Here is a 27,598-nt window from a genome sequence, read left to right on the forward strand (position 1 = left end):
TGGCCCATAAAACCTTAGCCCCATTTCCATATCCGCTGTGGGTCACGACAGGTCTGCCTCACAAAGGCTCACAGAACAGCTCAACTCAGGAAAAGGGCAGTAAAAATCGGGTGGATTTCTGAACCCTTATGAAACAGCCCCCCTTCGGAAAAAAAAAAAAGTGAAAAAGCCCTTTTCCGATTTCAGCGCCTGTGAAAAACCTGGTACTGTATTTCCCTCTTTAATTGTGCCACTTGAGAAATTGACGTGCCTCTGAAACATGGCATGAATCTCACAGTTATTGCAGTCCCCTTGGCAGGGAATGTTGATACAACATCTGCATGCTATAGAAAGTAATGGAAGTAGCAGAGGTGGCAGCTGCAACTCTACAGGAAGTGTGCCATTTTCAGGCAGTGCTGCTGTGAGAACCACTAACTGCCAGCCTGGTCTTGCAGGCAGCTCTGATTGCCAGGACACTATGACAAACACGCAGGGGCTGGGAGTGTTGCATCCTGGGGGATGACAGCTTCTGTTTGATTGTCAATAAGGCTCATTAGCAGAAAAAATGGAGAATGCGAAAAGAGATTAAATGGCTTGAGACAGGGTCCCCCTCATGTTTCATTATGGGGGATTTATCAGAGCCTTTATTTCATCAATTCCACACACCAAAAAAGAGAAAAATCACTTATCGCTGCTCGCAGAAAGTAAAGACTTACGCTACATTTGTATTTATATAAACTCACGCAGTCTAGATATTGTGACGACCCGCACGCGATTCCATCAAAAAACAGAGCCCAACAAGTGCTAATCGAGCCCTTTAAACATCATCCCCACCTTACACGAACCTCTCTCCTCACGCTCCCGGCGACTCTCATCTTAAGAACAGTGGCGGATGTTTCCCTCCATCTTAGGGAGGAACGGCCAACAAAGCAGCGTGTAAGGGCCTTTCCCTGAAGAGTCCTTGTCACGCCGCGCCAAACCTCTGTGATTATCGTTGTTTTTGCAGAGAGTGTCCACGCCTGCCAATACCGCTGTTCCATAAATGAATTTGGCCCCTCGTCAACGAATTACCTAACACGCAGAACTGTGTATGTGTCACATCCAATTCCAACTCACCGGCTTTGGTGGTGTGTGTCAGCTGGAGGACTTAATCATCAATCGTCAATCATAATAAGCGAAGCACATTGATAGGGCTCCCCGTTTTTTTTTTTTTTTTTTTTTTTTCTCCTACACAGTTAAATAAAGTGTAAAGGGAGAAGTTAAAACTGACCTTGTTAAATTGGGACCACAATTTATATTCCTAATTTAGTGTATGGATTAATTAGTCTTGTGTGTGCGTATCAGTTTCCATGCGGTGGAGCTTAGGCGCTGGATCTGCTTTCATAAGGAAACTCTGGAATGATATCTGTCAGTCTAATCTTGATGTTTTCGCTCAGAACGGGCTTTGCATGTTTTTAGCAGCACACTTTTAATTAATGCTTAATTGGACAATTTATAGAGAGGACTTTTCCAGCATTAGACGCTTATCAATAAACGCCATCTCACATCATGCAAAATTAATCAGTATGACCTGTTATCAGGCCCTAATGCAGCCACACACACGCACGCGTGCACGCACGTGTGACATACTAACTGGCAGAGCGTGCGTTTTGCACCAGGCTGAGGAATCTGGCTCATATTTTCCCTCTCCCTGATCCAATCCACTCCTCACCCCCGTCATATAGATCGGAGTCTGCGGGGGCCAGAGGCGCTGACAGAGCCCAGATGCTCCCAGTCTGTCTGGGGGACTGGGGAGACTGGTGCCATGGGGTCCTGGAGCCTCTGAAGTGCCGCCCCTCCGTCAACATGACCAAGGCTAGACCTGCACTTTCTCCAGGCTGAGACAATCTCCTTACCACGCTGACAACCGCGCTGCGTAGTCACAGATTGATACATGCGGGGAAACGCGCTCGCAGGCACCCGCTCTCACGTAATGCATGGCTGTTCATCAGCCGTTCCTAATTAGAGACCCCCAGACCAACACTTGAGTTCATAAGGTTACAATGACACACTGATACAAGGTTACTAACGTGCACACGCTGGCATGCTGATACCTCTCAGGGTTTCTTTTACTTTCTCATTTAATCCTGCTGCATCTCATCACCACTGTCCTAAACTTGCTCATGTGGAGGGGTAGAGGGAGGGGCGGGGGGTCTCTTTGTACTAAAGAAACAAAACAAAAAGAGAGGCACCATGCGAATCCTCCATCCTCCCGCTTTCTCTCTCAAAACACAAAGATCATTACAAGAGCATCAAAGTATGCCATGTTTGAAATGATATTTCTCTTTGTAGTTGTGGCGTAGCGTGGAGTGTGCTGGTATTAGATGCTGCTGTGGCAGCTGTCGTGGCTGGCTGCGCGGTGCCTCGGTGTCAGGGCCTCCGAGGCCAGGCTGTCCCGGCAGAGAGACAGAGGGGGAGGAAACCCGATAGTGCAGCCAAGCCCCAGTCTAATGTCTGTCTATCCAGCTATCTATCCCTGTGTCTATCTGTCTGACTGACTGACTGCTGGACACTGCCTATCTGCATGCCGGATACTCCTCTGGCATCTCAGCAGCAGTGCGCCGCTTACAGCTGAGTTAATACGTTTCCAAAAAGTTTCGCTCTCTTTTTTTTTTTTTTAAGGCGCACAAACTTCTTAAAGAAGAATAAAAGCAGCTATTTATGAATCACTGACGTGGCTGCAGGATTAAGTTCTGCAGGGTCGCCACCGCTAAGCCCTGCGTCTTGGGCCGAGGGGCGCAGGTTGTGACAACATTAAAATCACGAGCCGACATGTATGAAGAGCACGCGATGGAGGCGCGGCGTGTGCTTGTGTTTGATGCGGGGGCAGAAAATTGTTCTGTAATGAGGAGGGGTGCCAGGATATGAGATGGGAAGTGGGGAGTTGGAGACAGGATATAAGTTATGAGAAGGAAACTAATGTTAGGAAACGCAGAGGCTGTTGTTGTTGTTGTGGCTGTATAAGCTAACTACTAGCTTTCTACTACCGGCCGTGATTAATACAGCGCGGCCAGGTCAGAACCCAGCACTAACGCTGCGAATGCCACCAACTATATCCTCGCTCTTCCTGGGGCTCAAATGAGTGTGTGTCGTATGTGAGAGAGAGAGTGTGTGTGTGAGGGGGTTAATAAATGTTGAATCAAACGCCGCACGAGACACTCACACTCCTTAAGGGTTGCCCATTAGCGGTGTGTGGGTGCATGGGGAGTTTATCAGTGTCTGGGTGATTTATGAAGTCAGACTCAATATCATCCACTTCACCCACACACATATGGACATACACATGTGCACACACCAACATGCGTGGCCACATGCTCTCTCTCTCTCACACATGCACACACACGCGCGCACGAGCAACCGTCACGTGCACTCTCACAGCCTCTCTCTCTGAAATGGAGGCAGATATTAGGCCAAAATTAAAGGTTTCACAGAGATTAACAGTGCGGATGATGAGATCGTCTCAGCCTCTTTTAATCTAATTCCTTTTTATCAAGGAGCCAGCATGATACGGAAGTGGTGCACATGGTGAAAATGCAACCACAAAAATAATACAGACATAATAATAACGCAGCCGCTGACGCTGATAAATACTAAAATGCCCCGAAAAGGCTAAAATGGAGAAAGCAAAAAGGTGTGAATTATTTTAAAGAGATTCCTCGGATGCCTGAGCAATTACATGGTCAATTACTGGCAGCATGTCTGACGCTTTGATGCCGGACTTGTTTTTTAACATCAGCTACAGAACTCTACAGACATCGGTATCTCTGGTTGCTAAATTCGTAGCATTCCTTAGATTTTACTTAGCCACAAGCAAAAAAGGAGGGTGCTTACAGTGCACTTCAGAGTGCGCTTGGCTTAAATGGGACCCCTTGTGGCTGTGTCACAGCTCCCTTCGTTAGGGGGCTGACTGTAGCCTGTAGTCACCACAGGCATCATTAGCCCTCTGTGAAACCACAGACTGAGTCTCATTCTTCATCTGCCTGTCTGCTGCCTCAACATCTACACCGCGATGGTGCTCCAGCGGCAGAGCAAGCGAGTCCAGCAGCACGGCAAGACAGCCGCACGGAGCCGATCGGATAAGGAATTCAAAAATGCAGCAAAGTTCAGATGTATTCAGTGAGCGGGCCACTTGAATTGGCTCTGCAAAGGTTAGAGCCGAGGTTATTTTTGGAGGGTGGATTATTAGGCTACCTGGGCTGAACAGAAGAGGAATAACTATGGGCGAGTAAGGGTCAGTCGGGGGCTGCACTCGACAGTTAGGAGAATCCAGAATTTAGCGGAAAGAAGACTAAACTGTCAATGTCGCCACAGATCACCGTGAGGAAATGAGGGAAACAAAAAGCACAGGACATTCAATTAAAGCTAAGCTGATTTTTCTGAACACACACCGCCGCTGCGGCTGCCCTCTCCATACGGCCTTTTTAAAGAAAGAATAATTCATCCCAAGGGGATTAAACGGGGCTGTGATGAAAATAAAATAACATATAAACATTTAAGTCACAGATTAAATGTGCAGGATGAATTCAAGGTTGAAATGTTGATTTCTGTTTCCCGTTCTGTACTGCCCTCTAATGGAAAACACTCCTCAGAAATAAAAAAAAGGAGCTCTGACATAGAGGGCTGCAGCGAGGAGGGAAGACGTGCAGCATAATTAATTATGAGCTGAACTGAGCGAACGCTACACGGAATCAATTTTTAAATTAAACACAATTAAAATGACGAAAAAGGCAGGATTTGTCATTTTGAGATGCATTTATTTAAACATGTGTGGCGTAGCAAAAGTACAGTGTATAGTGCATAAGACGTCTCCACTCTAGGTGGATTATAAGGCGAGAGCAAACAATGAGATCTAAATGAAGACAAAACAAATGCTTCACTACAAAGCTTTGTGGCAGTAAAATTCAGAGCCTTTATCACTGGATGTTGAACAAAGCATTCACTTGGCAGGAAATTAAAAAACCAACGAGAGGTACAAAGACTAATTCTGCTTAGGAAAAAAAAAAACAACAACAACAACAACAATGCAAGAGACATATTTTTAAGGGAATAATAATTCTTTAGAAAAACCATTCCAGCACTATCTGGCAAACGCAACGGAGACCCACGGGAGCATATGTTTGTAATTCCTACTGTTCTCTGTTTAAGTTATTTTTGTACATTCTAATTCTGCAACAACTCTGTATCACATTAACTATGCAGCATCTCTATTCTTAGATTTAAAACAAAGTAGTATAAGCTGAATATCTACAAGTACCTCCAGTTGTTCCACAGCGTGTGCCAAGCACGCTAAACTTTATGGCCCTGTTTTGTGTTCTTAAAAAATAAAAAAGAAATACAGGCCTTGTGTGTGTGTGTGTGTGTGTGTGTGTGTGTGTGTGTGTGTGTGTGTGTGTGTGTGTGTGCTGAATGAAGGACAGTTGGCCTCTGTCATGCTTTAGTCTTCCCCTCTCTGCCTCTCATGGGTGAGCAGCCATTGTTTGAGATGGTTGCCCTTGCCGCCCATGTACGGCCCACTCTGTCCACTGCTCGAAATGACTCGGTGGCAGGGGATGAGGAGAGGAACCTGGCACGGGCAGACAGCGACAGAGGATTCAACTCCGAGGAAATGAGCGCGCGGGCAAGTTTTACAAATGTTACGCAAGAACACTTTTGCATGCAAACGGAGACGCTTTGAAAATGTTTGCTTGTTATTTTGCTTGTGAGGAGGCTGCAAAAAGCGTGTTTTCGGTGTGAGTTATGAAGCTTAAAGATCTAAAATCCATGAAGGATCAGCACCGTTACCACAAAACCGTGATGTGTTGGTTAAAAACTAATATTTGGGAAAAAAGTACAGATCGGAGCTTTAAAAATCGACGCCTTTCTTACTCTCTGGTTGACATTTACTGTCACAGCAACACAACAGTTGGAGGTGTTGATAGCAGATATGTATTATGTATTAAAGAACCTCTGATTTACCGCATAAACGGTGTGACTTAAAAGTAACCAACGTGCAGAAAATATGAATCTGCACTTTCTTTTTTCTCTCTCTCTCTCTTTCTCTCTTTTTTATGTTCACGCACTGCATGAAAACAAAGTGCCACACCAGAAGTGTCGGGTTTGATCCTGCACAAATCCACATTCAGGGTGATGGCTCAGTCTTTGGGTATAAATGTTTTTTACTCTTTAATAGTGTAAAGCAAAGAAGCAATCAAAAATTAATGGGCAAAAACACCAGCAGGATGAATATTCAATCGAGAGGGTGTCAACATTAAGATCTGATAACCCTGTGATCATTAAAAAGAGGAAGTCGGTGGAGCGTTTACTCTTGTTGCAGACGACTGCCAGGGGGGTCCCGAGTTCTTTGTAAACTAAATGGCTGGAGAAAGATTAAACAAGCAAGCCTGAAACACTTCGATCATTGTGAATTCAGAACAAGAAGAGTGGCAATGGTTGGAGTGAATCACAGCAATTATTTCTTCTAAAATTGTCTTAATGTCGCCCTCGTTTTGTTCTCGTTATGGCAGATAGAAAAACATCAGAACCGCTGCTGCACTGTGACCGCATTCCTCCGCTCTCACCAAGTTATCCCGACGTGATGGCTGCACCTCCAGCCTTTTATAGAAAAGTTGGACACGCTGTGTGTTTCGGTTCAAATCCATCATTAAGCCCGCTCCCATATCAACAGCAATAAAACTTTCCGAGCCCCAGATTAACCTTGCAGACAGAGAAATACTGCTCGAGTATTCCGATCAATACTGTTCCCCGGGTTTGGAGGGAGAGCAGGGTACCCTCAAGGCCTTCGGATCTGCCTCTTCACTTGGGGGGAAAAGAGCACTGCACCAGGCTTATCAATACTCAAATCCTGGTGAAGAAGAAGTGCCACAGAGAGGCGAGGATCGATTGAGCACACTGAGCTTTTCACAGCTGAAGCCTGAGTGGAGCAGCACTACTGACAAGTAATTGACACTGACAATCTGACTCTGGATCTGTATCAGGAGCTGAGGGCTCAGGCTCCCAGCCTCCCTGACGAAAGGGAAGAAATGTCTGTAAAACATGAGACTGAGAGGTATTATACAGCCATCCAGAAGCAATGCCACTGGCTAATGTAACATATAAAGTATATAAAGAACCAGAAAACAAATGCTATTTCTCATGCTTTATTTGCATTTATTCCGTGGTTGAAATTACTTGGTGTCATTCTAAATTACTTTTCTTGCCGCTTTCGTAACAACAGCAGCGTCGGAGGAAAAGCGCGGCGCTGAGGTGAGCCGTTTCGCAGCGCATACGAGACAGAGCATCTCACTGGCTGCATTTCTGTACAAGGAGTGTGCTCTGCCTCACAGAGCACACCGGTGGTGCCCACAGCACTACATGGGCAGAGCTAAACGGGCTTTGATCAAAGGGTTTGATCAAAAGGAGACACACCACTTGCCCTCTAGCCCTCCATTTTGTACACAGCGGATTCACGGGCGAAAACGATGCGGGCCAGGTTTCCGACAAGAATCGGAGATTTGCAGCGAACATCTACAGTAAAGACTTGAGAGGACGGGAACAAAAGGTGTGGGCTTAAAATTGTGCTGTAGGTAGACTTTTACTCCTCAGCCGCTCACAGGGGGAGGCGTTTCGCTCGCCCATCGCACTTTTTCGAACACACCTACGGTTCAGATCGCGGATCCTACGTCAGGGAGATTTCTGGAAAATGATTGTATTGGACACAAGTGCTTTTCTGAAGGAAGAGCCTCTTGAAGAGAAGGAAAGAAAACAGACGGGCTGAGAGTCATTCTACACACGATCAGTGTCGACTGATTATTTGATCACATGATTAGATGTTTAAATGAACCACAGTGTGGATCACACATCATGTCTATTTATTCACACGCTGTGTGTGTGTGTGTGTATTCACTTATTAATAAATTCACCATTCATTCATTTAACCCTTTTTTCTTTCTTTCCTTTTTAACTTTTCAGCACAAAACAGTGACATAAAACCTTTCAGTCTATTCTAACTCGTCTGGTTGTTTAACATTTACAAAATCACATTTAAGAATATTTCATCACAGCCGCGACTGATGATTAATTTCATTTTTGATTAATCCGTCGATCATTTTCTCGATTAATCGATTAGTCTGTGAAAAAAAAAATAAATAAAAAATAAACAACAGCATCCATCACAGTTTCCAAGGTGACGATTTCAAGTGTCTTTTGTTTTTACGGCCAGCGGTCCAAAACCAAAACATATTCTGTTTGCAGTGATGTGAAACAGAGAAAAGCAGCAAATCCTCACATTTAAGAAGCTTTGAACAGAGAATAATTTGAGTTTTTGCTTTCAAAAGTGTCTCAGAATTAGTTTCTAAGCATTAATTCTCTCTGGAATTGATTAACCGACTAATCGTTGCAGCTCTATATTTAATATTGTAAGTGGTGTCATAATGTCTCCAGTCCTCACACTCCTTTACTAACCTTATTAAACTACTAATTAAGCTCTGACGACAGGCAGCTTTACTGTTTGCACACAACATGCAGGTTAAGATGTCATTAAACTCTAATAAAAACAACCACTTCCCCGATCTGACTAAACAAAGCAAGCGAGCCTGTCAATCAATGTCAGCCACACTCACCGGGTTCCTCCTCATGGCCCCTCCCACCGCCCGCACCGCTCTGGGGTTTCCCGCCATCTCGGCGAGGCGTTTGTACGAGACGGTCTCTCCAAACTTCACGTCCCTCAGAAGCACCTGCAGCACGTGGCTGGTGAAGGCGTCTTCGCCACAAAGCAGAGGACAGCGAGGAAGAGGCGGAAGGAGAGAAGAGAGGATGAGAGAGAGCTCCTCGTTTAATCAATCAAACTCAGACAGCTGACTGAGAGGCTGATGACAACAAGACAACACTTGAGCACAACGTTGATTTTTACTCTTTTGAAATAAACTAGTGTTTCAAATTGAAATCAAAAGTTTGACACGTCTGATTTGAGCAGTTTTTCACCATGTCTGATCACATGTTTGAGGCCCAGTTCCTCTTCAACAAGGGCTCTAAGTGGCTCCTTTTTCCTTTACAAGGCTCATTAAACAACCACATACGCAGAAGTCCCTCACTTTGACCTTAGAGCTAGTATCAACATGCTACAGAAGCAGATGTGAGAAAATTATTTCTATGGCAGAAAAATCTAGGTTATGCTTTGAAAGGTCACAGCTAAAATTAAAAAAGTTCGCTCCTTCATTTAAAAGGATTAAGAGAGGCCAAAAAGACTGCAAATCTGCTCCAGATTTTTAATAATAATAATTTGAATGTTGCATACCATTTGTGGCAGTGGGATGACTTTGAGGTTAATCAGACCAATTTGTCCTTTTAATTGCTTTCTATTCAGAGTAGATTCATTATATCATCTTCACTTAAATGGCGGAATTCTTCAAATCATCCGCAGCTTAACCGACCACATTAACGGCTTTGATTTCATTAGCACTTTAGCAGTAGCATTATCTTTTTTTTCTGGATTACCAGGCAGTGACTGAGAGGCATGTTTGTCTGGCTCTGATTGCGAAAGAAAAAGGGGGAAAAGTATTTGAAGCATCTCGAAACCTTAAGACATGGATGCACAGAGCTCGTGTAGCGAGCGAACAACACTTTTTTTTTTTTCCTCTTGCACAGAGAACAAGATGGGGAACAATGGTCTCGTTATCAAGAGGGGGTGACATTCTTCTAGTATATACATGTACTCAGTCATGAAAATTCAATTAGTGATCTCCCATTCTCTCTCATTTATATGGTCTAAGAGAGCACATGACAAGTGATCTATGAGAAATCCCTCTAAATTGGCATTGTGTGAAAACATGTCACACCCCTGTCTCTCTTCTACAGAGTGAACATCCTTTGCTCCCCAGGCTCCCTCGCTACCTTATAGTCACTCTCCACTACACAAAGCCATGCGAACAAGGCAATTTGCCTAAACTGGGGGGAATAAGTGTAAAACCTAAAGGGGATATATTTGATTGATGCGCACCCATGTGAGTTCTTTGTCTTGAACAAGGCCCGTAGGTACTGTTTAATAATTTTTCAGGTAATAATCACGCTGTCAACGAGATGACGGGTTCTTACGCAGACAGACTTAATGTTATGAGGAGATACTGAAATTTCTTTTATGCATTATTCTGCCTCACAAAGCTCGGATTTGGCCACATGATGTGCGCGGTACATATTGATATCGCTTTGTCACCGGTGGGTAGATGACAACTTGCCCAGACTATGGCTAGGACAAATCCCCGTTGATGCAAACGTTATTGACAAACAACCAAAGTCAGCGTCACGCCAGCAGACGCCGCTGAGCGCCCTCGCCTGCGAGCAGACCCAGCAACAAGCCACGGGGCTGTTTACACCTTTCATAAAGACCGAGCAGCTGTTTCTCCTGGAAGGTTTCACATCTCCTACAGTTCCGGACAAAAACAAGTGTCTGCGCTTTTATCTGCCGCCGCAGAGGTTAAAGAACTTTGCCCTCATCAGTGTTAGTGACAGAGACTTCACGCGGGTCACTCGAGGTGACCAGCAATGATTTGGAGAGCAGTCCCCCAGCCCCATACTTCATAAAGAGCCTAATACGGTGTGTCTGGGGTCAGGACCCTCTTTAGATCGGGGTGCAGCGATGTCAATTGTTTAAATAAAAGTTGAGAGGAACCACTTACATGTTTACAGACATCCCATAATTATGTCACAGGTCATTACCTACCATGAGGCCAGGTGATAGGGCCTCTGCAGAGGCAGAGACAGATCGACCCCAAATCGAACTGATCTAGTGATTGTGAAGATATTGACATGTATGATTGATTTGCTCATAATTTTGTATATGAGAGCAATTTGAAAGAAAAAAAAACTGACTTCCTTCAGCCCAGCTAATGCTAGATTTGGGGAGATGACTTCCAGCTGACAGTCACCTCATACATGCCTGTGACAATAAAAAGACAATAGTGGAAACCCAGCTACCTCATTATCCTTTGTGTCTAATGGGAGGGAAGACTTTGACTCCCAGTCAAAGTGTCTCTTGAGTCTTGAGGGATCCATACTTTTGAAGGCTGACGGGGTGCTGATGATTCTCTGATTATTCGATATTCTGAAAACGTTCATTTCCCTAATTCCTCTCCACATCACAGGGGCGAGTCCTGGTGAGTGTCTCATCTCGCCCTGCGCTGTGCACAGGGGGAGGTTCAGGCTCCTGCAGGAACACAGTCATTTGGGCTTTGAAGAGCGCCCTTCCCCCCTTTGCCTGGCCCCCCTCCCCGCATATTCCCTGTGCCGCTTACCGAGACTAAGATCCTCTCGTCTGTTACATATGGATGTATAATTAATGAGAGAAGAATATGCATCGTTTTAAGAACTCATGATGGTGTCTGTGTTTTTCTGAGCTGGGTGAACGCGAGTGCACGCACACACACGCGCGCTCCGCGAGCAGGACGCACGCACGCACGCACGCACTCGCCATTCCTCTACCTCTGACGACCAAACTTGCGTGTGATGTTGCGCATGACAATCAGTCAGACAGTATAGAAAACCGCACCTCGCGTCTCCTTTCATGTCACCTCTGTTGCTCAGGTATAACGTGACAGCTAATATGAAAAGTGGCTTGTTTTGTCAGAAATGTGTAAATAAACATGGCAACACTTCAAGTGAAGGTCACAACTCAATATTACATGACAAGCAAGTGCAGCGAGAGCGCTGTCGCGTTCAGGTTCTCCCACAAGATAACTGAGCAAACAAAAGTTGGTTGTCACAGATTGTAATGACCTGATTAAACTTGTATTTTTTTTTTTGTTTTTTTTTTCCCAGGCAGACGGCTGCATGACTAGATCGAGGAGGAATTTGTGCAGCAGTAAGGCGAAAAGTAATCCTTAATATTTGTGAATCAACAAGCAAAAAAAAAAAAAGAACAAGAAAGAAAAGGAAACCTTCTATTTTCCTCCCTCAAAAGACAAATACTCTTGATGCTCACATTTAACATTTTTATACTGGCATGGCCTGTGGTTCTGACTACTGAGAGCAATCCAAGCCTAAACCCTGTATTTACTGAGCCCCAAAACAACAGGCGAGGGAGAGAGGTGGAACACAGCACAATCACCTATTCAGATCAGGTACTAATGAAGAATTCCATCTATCCTGAAATTTAATTAAAACCCCAAAGACTTCAGATGAGATGCGATTTGAAAGAGCCTGGGGCTGGTACACAAGCACTTGGTGGCGAAGGGAATCACACTGAAAGTTGATATCGTAATTGGTCCTGATGTATTTCTGCATTGCCTTTGCGGGAGCGTGGGACTCATAGCTGTATACAGGGTCTCGACGGAGTACCTGCTCATTGAAAATGCCATCACTCAAGCACTGCAGATCTGCATGAAATTAGAGAGCGACTAAGGCCTGATTGCAGGGGAAGAGAGGCACAATTGTTAAATGCATATATTAGAGTTATTTTTTTTTCCCTGCGTAGGTGTGCTTCTGGGTCTAAATGAGCGCTTCTGCGAAATCTTTAAGTTAAAATGCAATGAGCGTCTCAGTGTGACAAAGAAATAGCCTGTAATTGTTTTGAAAACAGCACAAGCGCGATAAGTTTATGATTTCAAAAATGAGTTGTCAGGCTGCGAGTATTGTTTGGTTCCTGGAAAAAAAAAAACAAAAAACGGCGGGGATAATTAATTCCTCATTTTTAAACTCGCCGCCCTCTGCGGCCGCAGCTACCAGTTGAAAGGCCGCTAATTGTCCGTTTTTTGGGGTGCTTTCATTTTACCCGCCCTAGGTGACTGGTCAAGCCAACAATAAGCTCATTCAAACTTTACCACCATTCACATGTTGTCATTGAAAAAAAAAAAAAAGCTTCCTGTCTGAAAATGTCAAGAGTGGAATTCGATCAGTTTCAAAGAATGTGCCAAGAATCATGGAAAAGCTTGCCAAGACTAACACGCGTGGTAAGAGCTGCCACAGATTACTGAACCAAGTTACAGCTCTGTGTTCTGTTCTCTCTCCGTCGCTCACCCACTCGCTCGCTTCTCCTCCGCTCTCCCTCTCTCTGCCTCTCTCTCAGCCATAAAATACTTCATTATAACACAGTGAGCCAGTGAGTGTAAGTGATGTAACTGACAATTAAGAGTGAAAGCCTGATCCCAGTCATGGCTCTGCAAATATTTATCCATGACAGACCTCCTTGCAGGGCGGGGTGGTGAAAGGCAGGGAGCGGGAGACTCCCAGCGGTCTGCGGCTCACTGAAGTACGCCTGGAGCCATTCAACGCAGCGCTGCAACTCGGGGCTCGTTTCTGCCGGGCTATCGTTGACCACACAGCTCAGGGGGGCCTCGCCGCTCCTGTGAGGCACATAAGGCAGGATGGGGAGTTGAGGTGGGGATCAGAGGAGCAATCATAATACCCGATTCTTGGTTGAACAGTGCTAAAATATGTCACAAGAGTGTAATAACACGCCACGGGTGACACAGATGCAAGATGACATAATTTGCAGAGTGAAACTAAAGTTGTTCAATCAAGACGTGTTTAAAATCTTAAGTTATGCGACAAATGTCAAAGCTGCGAAAGACAGAGAGGAGCTCAAGAAAACGTTAAAGACAGTGATGCAGACATTTGCAGCAGTAGATATGTATATATATATATGAAGCGCAGCATGATAGAGTATGAAAGAAAACATTGTCAGCTCATAAGGAACGGCGCTAACAGTTTATTTCAAACTGCTTTAAGGAAGCAGAACCAGCTTCTTAGAAAAAAAAAAAAAAGCCGAAGGAAAATAAAAAAAAGAGTTTTCAAAAGTCTTGCAGCTGTTACGGGAAAAAGTTAAGAGCACAGCGTTAACAACAGTTTCAACTCAGCTTGGGTCTAGTTTATAGTTCATGACAAGAATAAATGGATTTTTTGGCCAGAGCAGTGCTGGCCAGCAAAGCGCTGCACTTGGACGTGCATCTTAGCATGAGTAGATGCTTGGAGGAATTTGCCGATGGTTGAGTTGGCATCACTTAACAGCTGAATTTCTCTCCGCTGCTGACCACCCCCCAGGTCAATGCAAGCAGACTGACCCATATTTGACACTTAAAGACCCTACTGGGAAGGTCCTCTCTTAGCATGTGCATTACTGCAAAGTGGACCTCAAGCTGTGTTGTGGATCTGAAGCTGCCCGCCAATTCCATTAACTGGTGTACAGGACTTATAAATAAATAATATCACCATTTAAGTGCCCCTTTTTCAAAATTGGCTTATCCTGTATGGTATTAATAATAGACATTTACTTTGTTAAACACACAGACCGTCTCTCTCCTGTCGGCCGTAACAACGCGGCCCTCAAGTGTTTTTACACTTCTGCAGGTCACAGTTTGAGCAACGTTTTATATTGGACACGTGAAGCCGAGGTTTACTGGAGTGTAATGACGGAGCGGGTCAGTTTTCAGGGAACCGCTCTGCCTGCTAGTTTGTGGCTCTGTGATGAAAATCTCCCGGGTGCCGTTTAACAGTGGGTGTAAATACAGTAAAATGTGTAAATACTCTCATTTCTAAATAAACCGCACAGCAGTTTATAGTTGAGTGGTGAAAACTCGGAAACCCACCGGCGGGTCCTGAGCTGAGACCTGCTCAAACAATGGCCATGGCTCATGGCAATCTCTGTCGGCATGGGTGAGTGCCCAGCCAGCCCCTACTTGTCATTGTCTCTCCTTTCTATCCCTCCCCTCCCTCCCTTCCCCTTCCTCCCCCAGCTCTCCCTCCTCATTTCCCCCCTCTCTATTTCTCTATCCTCCCACTCCAGCTCTTTTGGCTCCCCACCACCTACACCCCCCAGACACCCACCCGCCCACCATCCCCCCACCTCTCTTTCTCTCGGCAAGGATCTTCAGGCCACTGTTCCCTCTCTAGAACACCCCCTTCCCCTCCACCCGCTACGCGCCTCCTCCTCCTCCTCCCACCACCAACACCACCACCACCACCACCACCACCTCCTCTACCCCTCCACAGCCCCTCTTTCTCTCTGAGAGGATGTTCCAGCCGCTGCACACTGACAGCTCGGGGATATTGTGTGTGGAAATGTTCCTGTTGGACCCGCAGGCCCTTACAATCTACCGGACAAAGGCTAGAGCACCTTTGCTTAAGGCTTTGGCACCTTTGACCTCCAGCTCACACTTCAGACTTGTCACCGTGGCTAATTTTCCTCTCCCCTCAGCCCCCATAACGGATGCGCCGGCTTTAAAGGTGCTTTGAGTGATACAACATTGACAGTAGTAAAAGTTAATGCAATGCAGTACATGTTATGGCCGGTAAACAACACCAAAATAAATAAATAAAAGTGGAACAACATCAGTGGAGCTGAAGTCTGTCACCTCGAGGTGCAATGGGGGATTGTTTTTAAAGAGCATGTGGGCAGTGGAGATGTAGCTGTGCTGGCAACATTTCCAGTCGCTTCAATGAATCACAAATCAAGCAGCATCATGTGATCTTTATAGAGTCCAGAACGGCACATTACAAACTCTGCCCTTCAAATGAGAGATAAGAGATGTGTAATAAATGTCGGGCTAATTACAAAGAAACTCTCTAAGGAGGAGCAATCTTTATATTGTCTTAAAGTAACTGCCATCCTCTGTATAAAAGCCAATAATTATAATTAGTAGTGATTACAAACAGTGGTTCAATAGCAGTGTTTAACAATTTAAATTTGGTTAAAGCAAAATTCATATCCATTATCTTTTGACTAGTTAAAATCCTATTTTTTGCCATGTCCTTCAGGCGTTTACTATTTCATCACAGGTAAGGAAATAAGAAACTAATTCCAAACTAGCCAGGATCTGCTGCACTAAAAAGAATATTTCCCTTGATAGACGATTGCGATTTGAGAAAATTTCTAATATTGTGCTCCTGTCACAATCAATTTCCAATTACCATAAATCATTGCTGCGTAAAGTGGGAGTCATTTGGAGTTCTACCTATTTTCCAACTCTAATATAAAGAATGAATTGAGCATCTATATAATGTTGGAGGCTATTTCATTCATCCTGGAAGAAACAATCAAAGGAGACAAAGGCAAAAAAAAAAAAAATAGCTGACATTAATTTTCTTCCTTTGGCATATTCTGTATCTCTAGTTGCACAAGACTTCAAGTAAGACTTTTTCTATCAGCTGCAGACGTAAGAATGAAACAGGTTAACCGCAGGATCTAATTGAAAGGAATCTGGCGAAGGGTGTAATGGTATATTGCACAAAAAGGGGAAAAACTCAGAACTCATGCCTCCATCCTCTGAAGCGTGATGGCGCTCATCCCGACTCGATCGGCTGTCACTTTTGACACGGCCTGCCAGAGTTCTCCTTCACCGATCATGGGTAACATGGCGGGTCAGAGGATGAAATAGAAAAGGCCAAGAGCAGTCCAATATTTTCCTCAGCCTTATAGCTGCAGATACTTAACTCAGAGACGTCAAAGACTCAAGAGAGCATGAAAAAAGCCTAAAATGACTGTCTAAAAAGGGAAAAAAATACAGCATGTCTCTATGAATGTCAAGATCCTGATGGTCTCTGAGCCAAAGGCTGTGATACAATTGTAAGCCACTTGCTCAATGCAGCTCGTTCAACCATTTGAAGATCATTCAGATGCCTATCTCGCTACTGCGGCACTAAAGTGGAGAGCTTTTGGAGTGGTAAGCTGTAAGGAATGCTTCCTACTCTGTTCGGGGGCGCACGTTTTGTCCTCCGCTGTTTCAAAATAAAAACAACTCGGCCGGATAAACTGCTCTCCAGATATCCAGCAACTCTTATTAGCGAATGTCCACCGAAGAGGCCGCAACACTCAATTCAATACATAAAGGTGGTGGTAAAATACTGCAGAGTAGGCAACAAAGCACACAACAATTAGGTCTTCTCCCAACTGGCTAGCCACAGGAGTCAGTGAAGGCATGTATTACCAGAGCCTTAACTCTTACTCCATTATGTAGTGTATCCACACCCCGACGCAGCAATGTTTATCTACAACAGACTACTGAGCAGTTTCAAATAGTGTTTTTAGCCTCTATTCTCAAGTGTCACAGTAAGAGATTCCAATTACCCGAATGGTAAGGAGCCAGTGAGGGAGGCATAAAGTACATTAGGGATCCCCTGTAACTGCAGGGACCTTTTAGAGCCTCCACTGAAGAGGGCCGGGAGACTGGGGGGACAGTGACCCTGCATGGATAGCCTCTGTCAAAATTTGACCACGTCAAGCTCAAAGGCATTATGGGAATCCAGTGTCACCAAGTCCTAATTACTGTCTGTGTTCAGAGCAAATTACTGCCTTGTTCCTCTGATTAGCGAGGAGGCTAATCTTCACCTGTGTACGCCAGCACTGCCGAGGGCCCTTGAGTGTTAGCGCTTCGTCTTCTGTAATTTATTTTTAAATCAGTGCCCGCTCCCAGGAGTTTTGAGTGTTTTGTTGTGAACCGCTTACCATGATCCCCACCACCGCCCCCTCACCCCTAAATCCTTGACTAAATCCTTGTTTGGTGCCGCAGGAAGATAAGCAAGAACAACACTTGGGCATAATTGACTCGTACTCCTCTCCAAGATGTCAGAGCGGAATCATCTCTCTGCATATTGCTTTAGTATGTCACACACTGTACACTTCTGCATGTTGCAGATATAGAATCCAATCAAGTTCTAAAACAAACTAGCACAACCCTCGCGCTGGAAAAACTTCCCGGTCGACAGCAGGGAAAAACAAAACAAAACAAAACAAGGGGAAAAAAAAGTGCAGGAGCTGCTTTTAGCTGCAGCGCTACAGTGAAGGGTAACTCTCGCTCAGCTCCTGTCCTCACCCTGGAGGTTCTGCTTTAGAAACCACAACATTTGCAGATTTTCATCTGAGCGAATGTCAGTGTCTCGTCTGCGTGGGGCGGTTTACAGGTAGTGTGTTACACAGGTGTTGGTTTACACAGGAAATGGCACATGCAGCCTGATTGGGACGGTCCCGAGAGATGGAGGCATAAACATAGAGCACAGATGGGTCCAAGGGCCAGTGGGAGCAGCACCTTAATGAATACGCAGCTGAGTACTACACTTCACAACATGCAAAACAATATTCTAAGGCCGCAGTGAAAAATAGAACAAAAAATCATCTGAATATCATTACACAATGAATTATTCATACCATTTCTAAAGGGACTACGTCAAAAAGTCTCCCCCCTGCGTTATTGATGGTTTCATTCAATATCTCAGCACATCACTGTTTGTATGACAAAGCATTTTAGTCACAAATGCAAGCAGTTTATTCAGCGCACCGTTGTGTCCACATATCGAGCAACGGGATAATTTAAATTGATTAAGATTAGGTGGAAGACTAAATATAAGAGGAAGAGAAAGGAAGTGAGACAGAGACGAAGAGAGAGAAATTATAGTGTGTGTGTGGGGGGGGGGCAAAGTACAAGTTGTTGATATGATTCCCGGTGTGTGAGCACATCACGTAAACAGGCCCCAAACAGGGAACACATTTACCATACCGCTATTCAGCGTGAACCAGGACATTGATTCACAACACTACGTGAGTGTGAGAAAAACGATAAATGCATCACCTCAGATATTTCACACCAGCGTTGGTAGTGTGTAAAAGCTGTTGTGACAGCTTGGGTATTAGGGCTGGATAGATGGAAAATGTCTGGCTGCTTATGAATGCCAATGTGACTGGGGTGACGGGTTTGACACAAAAACACTCCACCTCAGAACAATTAGGCTGTTCTCAGGCCCCATCCAGTGTTGTCAGTGATAATGGAAAGCTGTGAGGATAACTGGTGATAAATAGACTTTAACACCCTCCTCCTTAAGACCAATGCAGTCCTGCAGTCCTCTCATATGCTTAACTAATCATGACCATGGCCGGCAAATTCATACAAAAGACTAATTACTGTTGTACTTCACTTCAGTCTCAAAGGCCTCTTATATAAGGACTTGGGGGTTCTCTTGCCTCTTTTCTCCTCTTGATGGGTATTTTTTTTTTTACAAGTAGGCCTCATGCTAGACAAAAGCATTTAAAAATTGGTGATTGCTTTCATCCGCTTTAATTACATTCAGAAATGGCATTTCTGCCACATAATACACCCCTATTGTTTCAGAATTATCTGGCTTGGGGAGTAAAATCTACAATATTTGACGATGCTCCCGAGCTAAATCGCCTCTTGAAATTGAAATATGCTGCCGAAATACAAAATAAAAAGCCAGCCTTTGCTGCTGATATACTGGAAGCTCCTTGGCTTTCTGCAGAATGCTATTATTATGCATATCCAGGTAGAAAGTTAATTAACCCAAAGCTTAAGCTAATTATGGTAGCAGAATGCTATCAACCAAACGCTTTCAGTCAGACAGCTGTCCAGAATTTCATTTGCTAATCATTTGTCTTTTGCCGGAGCATATGGTACATTTCCCCACTATCACAGCAACAACAAACAGATGAAAATCATTAACTAAAAACAATGTGCAATGTGAAAAATCAGACACAGATTTATAAGGCTTTGTGTCGGAGAAAAAAGGCGGATTTATGGCTTGGGAAATATAATGATAATTTTGGGTTTTAGCCACTTAGGATTTTAGGCAGACCATGTGACCCAAGTGTGCTGGGAATTCAGATGCACAAATATATTGTTTATATCTATATGCAAATGAGACAGAATGTTTATCCGTGTAAAATTAATTACAATTTTCTATAGGAGCATATGCAAAGAGCTTGTTCCTAACAATTTTTAGCTTCTAGCACATTTTGTGCCTGTTTCCTCCAACACAATATTTTCACGTTGTTAAAAGTAGAAATCCCTCAGCTCAGAATTAAATCAATTATTTTCCAAGAAATGCTTCATGCATTATTTTTTCTTTTCTTTTCATAAAAACACATCATACTGGCTGTTAAAGGGTGATTGATATCGGCATTGCCTCGCGACATTATCAGGCAATAAAGGCTACTCAGGTTCTAATGCAACATGTCACACACAGGCTCCTGTAGTACATTTCTATTGAGGACCTCACAAGCTAAATTGCTTTTTTCCTGCTCCCCCACATCTCAGCCAGCTTGACAGACAAATTGATCAAAGCATTGTAAAATAATATGCTCACAAAATGTCTCGGGGCAGGAGTCCAGCCCTTTTTTCATTTTTCACCCTAATAAAAAAGTACTCTATGATTTCCTCTGTATTATGTGTCTGTGCTCTGTGTGAAAGAGGCAAGAAGCATCATATTTCAGATAATAGTAATCTCCTGTAAACAAAATGCGTATCATTTTTCTGCGAACGCCGAGGCCATGCTAAAAACTAAAAGGGGGAAAAAGCTGGTTAACAGGGAGGCTGGTGCGTAAGGCCCCAACAGGGGTTGTTGAGATGTAATGAATTTGTTCATCTGATGGTGCCTTCAGGGCTGTCGTTAGACTGGCAGAGGAGGCTGATTTTAGGAAATGTTCCTAAGATCAGTTAGGAAGCAAAAGGGGCTTGAGACATTTCTATTAGAAAGAGCTGACGGTCATGGTGTGTAAGCAATACTTCAAGGGCGTTTATGTAGCTATAATGGCATTTATCAATAACTATCTATCAATGCCACGAATGCTTTTGTTGCTGCTGCAGCTGTTCAACACCAACCAATAGTGGGAAAAAAAGAAAACAAACACAGAAAGCAAACACAGTCATATAAGCCTTCAAAGCTTTGACTTGCTCACAAATATCTACTGTAGGTCTCCCTTATGTTATGCATGGATGTTATCTATTTCCCTTATCCAAAATATGCTCTTAGAGATCATTTATCACACTGACTTCCTAAGCCTGTGCCATACCACATCCAAAGCTGGAAAGAGCCTTGTTTAGTATGTCATAAATAAATCAATGGAAATGCCTGATTTGAACTATTACTGCTACAGGCAGGCTTTTGTGAGATCTACATGTAAAGCCGGTTGCAAAGATAAACCTATATTTTGTCACTTTATCTCGCCTCCCTTAATGCCTGTTTACATTGCGTTACTCCATATATCTGAGGTGGCTCTAGTTCCCCTGTCCTGTGACAATAACATCACATTCAACTGGTCGTGATACAATCTAAACATTTTCTTTAATGATTTCTTGCTCACACCTTTGAGAACATACAGACAGCGATGTGATCGAAGCCTCACTTATGACCGACATAGCAAATGATATTAAACTGAGAAATGATCTAGTGATGCGAATCATTAAATTCATTTGCATATTCCTACTGAACCTGAACACACAAATTAAACCCTGTTCACAAGGAGACGGAGAAAGGTGCTTGCGCATGGTTACAGGACATCTTCCATAATCAAAATTCCATATTATTAATTTTCTCACTTCAACTCATTAACAACAAGTGGAATGTTTTTACTGCTTGATAAATTTTAGGAAATAGCAGACAGTCAGGAAGGAAACACATGTTGAGGTATAATATACAAGGTCATTAATGGGTTTCCATAAATTAGAATTTGAACATACATTTTCAAAAGGATAGCTTCCTATCCGGGTGCATTTGAAAATGGTTTAATTTCCCAAACCATTCAAGTTTATCAAATGCGAATCTGCGATACATGGATATTTAATTTCAATCTAATCAAAACTAATCTGATATGTAGGATGTGGACCTGTAAAAATAAGGAATAAGTACTTATTAACGCTGAGTTTAATCAGTTTCAATCGCTTCAGTAAGACTGTCAACATTCTAACAATTTTGAGGGATGGGCAGGGCATGAAATGCAATCACATATTACATTTCTGAGTGTCGCTCGACACTCAGAACTACTGCATACAACTTGAAGGAAACATAAATAAACAGGAGTGAACAGTCCATGCTCCCCATGGCCTTTGCTGACCCTACAGACATCAGCTCTAATCAACTCCCCTGTGGGTAATAAACAAGTTATTTTTCTGAAATTTCAAATATACTGCAGGAAGAATCACAACCACATGCCATCAGAAATCTAATTTCAAGCCCAACTGTATTCTAGTGCCCCTCATATTTCTAGTGCCTGCTCATATTTGCCCAACTTTCTCCAGGATATTTCTTGTGGGATCTACAAAAATGCCCTGCTTCCAATGAGGAATGGTGGCACTCCATCACAGGAGTGGATTCTGTCCGCCTGTAAATTTCACACCTTTGTTTATCACGTCACCATCCCGGCTGTTGTACAGTACCTTTCAGCAGGTGCGACATCCATTAGGATCTGGATGGTGTGCACACCATTCTCACATCCACTGACTTGGATCGTCCCCAGGGGGCTCAGCAATGAGATGGTCTTCTGAGTGCACTGGCTCTCCCTCTGCTTCTTCATCGCTGCCCTGCTAAGGAAGCACAAATTACACTCTGTTCATTGACATATTCATGTGGCAACTTTCACAATTTCCCACACATATTTGCATTGAATGATCTATTGAAAACCTAGCGGGCCACCAACGGATGATGACTTACATATTTGAACACCTAGCCTCCAAACAATGTCATGATGTGACTTGATCCCCACATTACTATCCAATATTTCTTTTGTGCATGGAAAAGAATACGCCTATCTAACCAATAAATCGCCCATTTTTTCCCCTCTTTCTGTTCTATATATCACATAAATGAGAAAAACAATGCAGTCTGTTCCCTTGTCTGGTGGGGGATTCCCAAGATAGCTCGACATTATTTTCAATCCGTCATTTTTGGTTGATGGTCGGGATGTTTTTCTAGCATTAAATTTGTTCCTTAGGGTGCAACTCCGATGGGATTCTGGTTTCCAGCCCTTAACAACAGCAAAAACGTGCAGCTTTTCTGACGACTGAGATGGATACTGGCAATAACCAGACAGCAGTTCCTTTTTTATTTTTACTTTGAGGGAAGGAGAGATGATTGACTATGTTATATGTGAGTTTTTGAGAGATGGGGGTTATAATAAATAAAGGTCACATTGATTGTAAGAGTTTCAACGAAGGAAACCTTTCCTTCCTGGAACCTTGATCTGAAAAGTGTCTAAAGGGTACAAATACAATATCTCTCTTTTTTCATTTTTAATAGTGTATTCACTTTCAGAATTTTCAACTCATGGGGTCATATAATAATTGTGATATAGAGCTGCAACGAATGATTGTTTTCAGTGTCAATGATTCTGCTGATTATTTTCACAATTAATCATCTATTGTTTAGTCAACAAAATGTCAGAAAATAGTGAAAAACATCCATCAGTTTTCCAGAGTCCAAGGCGACGTTTTCACATGCGCTGTTTTGTCTGACCAACAGTTCAGAACCAAAAGATATTTAGCTTACAAAGATATAAAACAAAGAAAAGTAGCAAATCTTCAAATGTGAGAAGCTGTAACCAGAGAGAGACTGGAGTTTTTGCTTAGAAAAGTGACTCAATCAAATAACAGATTATCAAATTAGTAGTAATTTTCCCTAAATTGACTAATCAATTGATACACTACTCATTGCAGCTCGAGTATATGGACAAACTTCCTTTTGCAATATCAACATCTTAAATCTAAAAATATATATTCTGTTATTAATCAGTAGGTCCTACCTTTGTAAACAATTCATAATGTACTAAACTCCTAACACTAGAGACCTTAAATCAAGCAAAAAAAACAAAGAAAGTACAGAGATGAATCCCAACCAGCATCTACTCTGATGATCAATTAATCCTTTTATTTTTCCAGGGAGAAATTCTAAACATCCCCAAGATCCATCTTCTCAAATGTGAGGATTTGCTGCTTTCCTTTGTCTTGCGTGATAGCAAACAGAATTTGGGGAGGCTTTGGACTGAAAAAGGTGAAGGTGAAGATGTCACCTCGAGCTTTAGCACACTGTGCATTAACTATTTTCTGACATGTTATACATCTATTGATAATTAAAATAAGTTACAGCCCTAAAACATTAAAGATGTTCCACTGCTCAATGTAGCCTGCGACGTTAGGAATGGATGCACTTATTTTTAGATTAAACAAAGGTTATGTGATAAAAAGTAGTCATGCATTTCCAGTATTTCATTTAGACTTTCAGTTGCCCCCCTCTTCACACACACACCACCACATCTGTCATGGTATGCGATCACAAATGCGTCTGCTTCAACTTTCTTGTTTCTACTCTTGCAGCTCTCACTGTATTCATCGGGGGTTTGCCTGAACTGACAATAAAGGCGAGAAATTTCTGAGCCAAACAATGGTACAGTGCACTTTGGATAAGCGCTGAACACACTGCCTGCCATTTAGCAAGCTGGTAATAGACTCATAGATAGAATAATGGACTTTGGCAATAATGGCCTTGGCTAATAGTCTGCACTGATTAAAAATAATGCTATCGTGTTTGTTTTGTGCCGTTTTTGGTGCAGCAGAAATGTCTAAGTGACTATTTGAACGTTTGGGTGTTTACCCAGCTCTTCACGGTGAGAAGCAACAAACAATAAGCAGCTTGTGTTGTTAAAAATCACTGGCAGCAGCCTCACGCTCGTCAATCATTTGACTCGTTTCTCATTAGACTAGTTCCTGGTCAAACCTGCGTGATTAATTGAGTAGAAAGTGCTGTGACTGCGCAGGTGTGGAAATGCAACATGTGTCCTTATTGTGATGTTTTGCATGATGGAAATTCATGCCGAAGCGTAGACGAAGATTGCTGCGATTCTTGAGGCGTCTTACCTGCCTTTAATCGGGTTAAGACACATCTTTAATGATGAGTGTGCACTAAAAATGTCGAAAAGATAAGCGGGGTTCGTTAATGGCGGCCTACGCTAACTTCCTCAAAAGATAGCCCTCGGTAGCGAGGACAGGGATCATTTCTGGACCGCCAATTATGTCAGGCTTTGCTGGAGTTAGTCTAAAACCCCAAATTAGTGTCTTACAATGAAGCCATTCGCAACCACACGGCGTCTGTGCGATGTCCGCTTCTCCTGCCCCAGCAAAACAAACGTTATAGAAAGTCTCTTCCTGTTTCTCCAGCCTGCGTGCTCGAGTCGGCCAATCACAGGAGGCAAAAGTCCGCTCTCGCTCTGTAATTGGCCGGTATGAAGTCCCCGCTCCTCCCCCTGTCAGGGACAGACATAGAAGGCTTGTCTAATAGGTCTCAAGTTGGGATTTGGGGTCCTTCAGGGGGTCCCCAGCACTCCGAAGACTAGTAATGGTAGTGATTTAGATATTTGATTTGCTTGATATTTTTACAGCAGGAAAAAAAAAATATGATAATGCAGATTTTGAGCATTAATTTCAAACACTGTTATCTTTCCACTTATAGCTGAGACATTTATCCAAATCTGTGTCTCCAGTGACAGCTTCTCGGCGAGGTCTTCAGGGTCCCAGGCATAATGTTTCTGGATAAAAACACCTATGTGACTCCAACAACCAATGAGATCTTATGTATTACCAACTAATAAAGTCGCCATGTTATTATGAACAACACGAGACAGAGCACAATCCTTCTTATTGGGGTTTTATGTAGTTTAAAGGAGAGGGAGTTGCCTTATGTTGCCTGGAGCAGTCATAGATTTAACTGAATCATATCAGTCATTATGACCAAGTGTGAGGCATCAGTCATGTATTGTTTTAAAGTGTCTGTTGTCCTCTGCAGCTTTATTTTTATTTCCGTGGTGCCTTCAGCTCTCTGCATGCCTCCGTTTGGAATGTGTAGGCCGGCGTGGGCCTGTGGCCCACACCCCATCTCAGCGGTGAGGGTGGGAGCGGGGGAGAAAACGCCACCCCTGCAGAGACCATTTTGAAATCTGTGAGGATTTCCGTGCCATCTGGACCCGCTGCCAGTCTGCCCCAGATAGTAAGGGTTGGCAACGGTACCCGACGGTGCAATATGGCTCTCTCTTTAATGAACTACTAACTGTCCCCCGTTTTAATTGATGTGACATTTGAGCCATTTATCTCTGACATTTCAATGAAGGATGATTCTCAGCCTTGCCATTTACTTTTTTGTGCTATTTTCTAAGAGTCATTTGCATTTTTCTGCTCTAAACCTGCTTTTTGTCTCTCATTAGCTAATTAGAGAGCAACATGCACAATTAATAAAAATGAACATAACCTAGTTTGATATAGGCTTGATGAGGGATAATCAGAAAATCACTGTTTTCTTAATATTCATCAAAAATGATGTGAAGGGCTACCTGTGGTAAAAGGTGACTTCGATAAAGCCTTGTAACCTTTACCCACATACCAACATGTAGCCTACAGTGTGGGACAACTTATGTTCGCAGCATGGGGAGAATCAAGCTCAATTAATCAGCATATGATTGCAGTAAGCAGCCCCCTCTGCTGGATCTTCTGAGCCATACTGTTTGAACTCATTTTAATGCTGCATTCAGTGGCCAGACAATATCATATGTGGCAGCCACAGCGGATGTTTTTGCATTTGCTTTATTGCATTTAGAGGGAAAAAAAAAACGTCTCAAATGTGCAACTTTTTTTTAAAGGCAACTTTTGCTTTTTGTCATCCTATATTTATTGTATATTAATTTTAATTACCGCTGGCACATCAAAGCTGTTTTGCACATTTTATATTTAGTTTGTGCAGTCATATATATTCATTCTGATGATTGCAAATAATTTATTTTAAAAACAGGAAATACTTTAGCCATGGCGTGTTGAAATAAACAGCCTGAAGTGCGTGTGAGTGACATAACAACCTGGTATACTAAAGGCTCCAGACTCAATTGTTTTCCATAATGACACATATTTTCAATCTTTTTAAGATATCCTTTAAAAACACGGCTGCACTGATGACGACTGTTCCTTTGATTGTGAGCGGCATCATTGCCAAGGTGTGGTGCCCTGTCTGTGTTGGCAGCCGGGCTGATATCTTTTGTTTGAGACTCAAAGAGCTCTTTTTCCTGTTCAGTTTCCCCCACTATTTTTGTTTGTGTGAGGTGTTGATAGACTTATATGTTGCACGGCTTCCTTTTAGTGTACAGCGCCAGATGTTTGTGAGAATAACAACCCTAACCTTTTTGTCATAATGTCAGAAATTGTTTATTAGCAGTTTTGTCCATCCGGTAATGTATGATTGTCATAGATCAGTCATATACTGCCTGTCTGTGTCTTGCTCTCTTTTCCTGTGTTCGCAATCTCACTCTCATGTTGGCGTGGGAGGAGTTGAAGTCATTTATGATATCAGATATTCTCTAGGAGAGCAGGAAAGTCCTGACAGACTGAACAACCACCATCCTCTCACACAGTGGTGTGTGTGAGTGTGCATTTTAATCAGGAAAAATGGCTCTGTGGGCCTCACATTGCACATCGAGGAGGTCTGAGTGTTCTCATTGTGTATACCCAGTGTACAGTACATGTTATGTCTGTTCCTCTAAATCAAACCATGAAGCAGGCATGAAAGAGGCAACCCGTTATTTTGTTCTTTTTACTTTGACACTTTGTTATTCCACTCCTCTCAAAAGAATTAGCCTGATCATCATATCAGCAATGCCGCAACCACAAAGACGTGACAAAATTTCTCTCTACCCTCTAGTGCCCACTTATTTAGTGGGCCTGTGTGCCTCTGTCCCTCCATATCTGATATGATGTGGCTTCTCTATTTTACTGTTGACATAGTGCTATGAATGTCTGAGCACTTTGCAAATGAAGAGGCTTGAACTCCTGACAGGCAGTGTCGCCGGCACCATGACACACTG

General features: G+C 43.2%; 1 protein-coding gene across 4 annotated transcripts; it reads right to left on the reverse strand.

Annotated features, from left to right (window-relative positions):
- Positions 1-4,762: 4,762 nt before the first annotated feature.
- On the reverse strand, positions 4,763-24,909 carry mgmt (O-6-methylguanine-DNA methyltransferase). Of its 4 annotated transcripts, none has more exons than XM_041947674.1 (5): positions 24,818-24,909; positions 22,143-22,289; positions 13,168-13,328; positions 8,616-8,755; positions 4,763-5,581 (listed from the first exon to the last, which is right to left on the reverse strand). In XM_041947674.1, the coding sequence occupies exons 1-5, from the start codon at positions 24,826-24,828 to the stop codon at positions 5,453-5,455; spliced, it is 588 nt and encodes a 195-aa protein (XP_041803608.1). In that variant the 5' UTR covers positions 24,829-24,909; the 3' UTR covers positions 4,763-5,452. The 4 variants fall into 4 exon arrangements, with proteins under 4 accessions (XP_041803608.1, XP_041803609.1, XP_041803606.1 ...); XM_041947675.1 differs by having other exon boundaries at positions 22,143-22,286; positions 24,818-24,905; XM_041947672.1 differs by lacking the exon at positions 24,818-24,909 and adding an exon at positions 24,615-24,809 and having other exon boundaries at positions 22,143-22,286.
- Between the last annotated feature and the right edge of the window lie 2,689 nt (positions 24,910-27,598).

This window comes from Chelmon rostratus, chromosome 11, assembly GCF_017976325.1.
Source record: "Chelmon rostratus isolate fCheRos1 chromosome 11, fCheRos1.pri, whole genome shotgun sequence".
NCBI classification, from domain to species: Eukaryota; Metazoa; Chordata; class Actinopteri; order Chaetodontiformes; family Chaetodontidae; genus Chelmon; species Chelmon rostratus.

Coding starts and splice junctions, on each gene's coding strand:
- mgmt (XM_041947671.1), bottom strand. CDS start 24,640: ATGTGTCTTAACCCGATTAAAGGCAG. Junction 22,290..24,614: donor CTTAACCCGATTAAAGGCAG/GTAAGACGCCTC, acceptor GTGCTTCCTTAG/CAGGGCAGCGATGAAGAAGC. Junction 13,329..22,142: donor GATGTCGCACCTGCTGAAAG/GTACTGTACAAC, acceptor TGTGCCTCACAG/GAGCGGCGAGGCCCCCCTGA.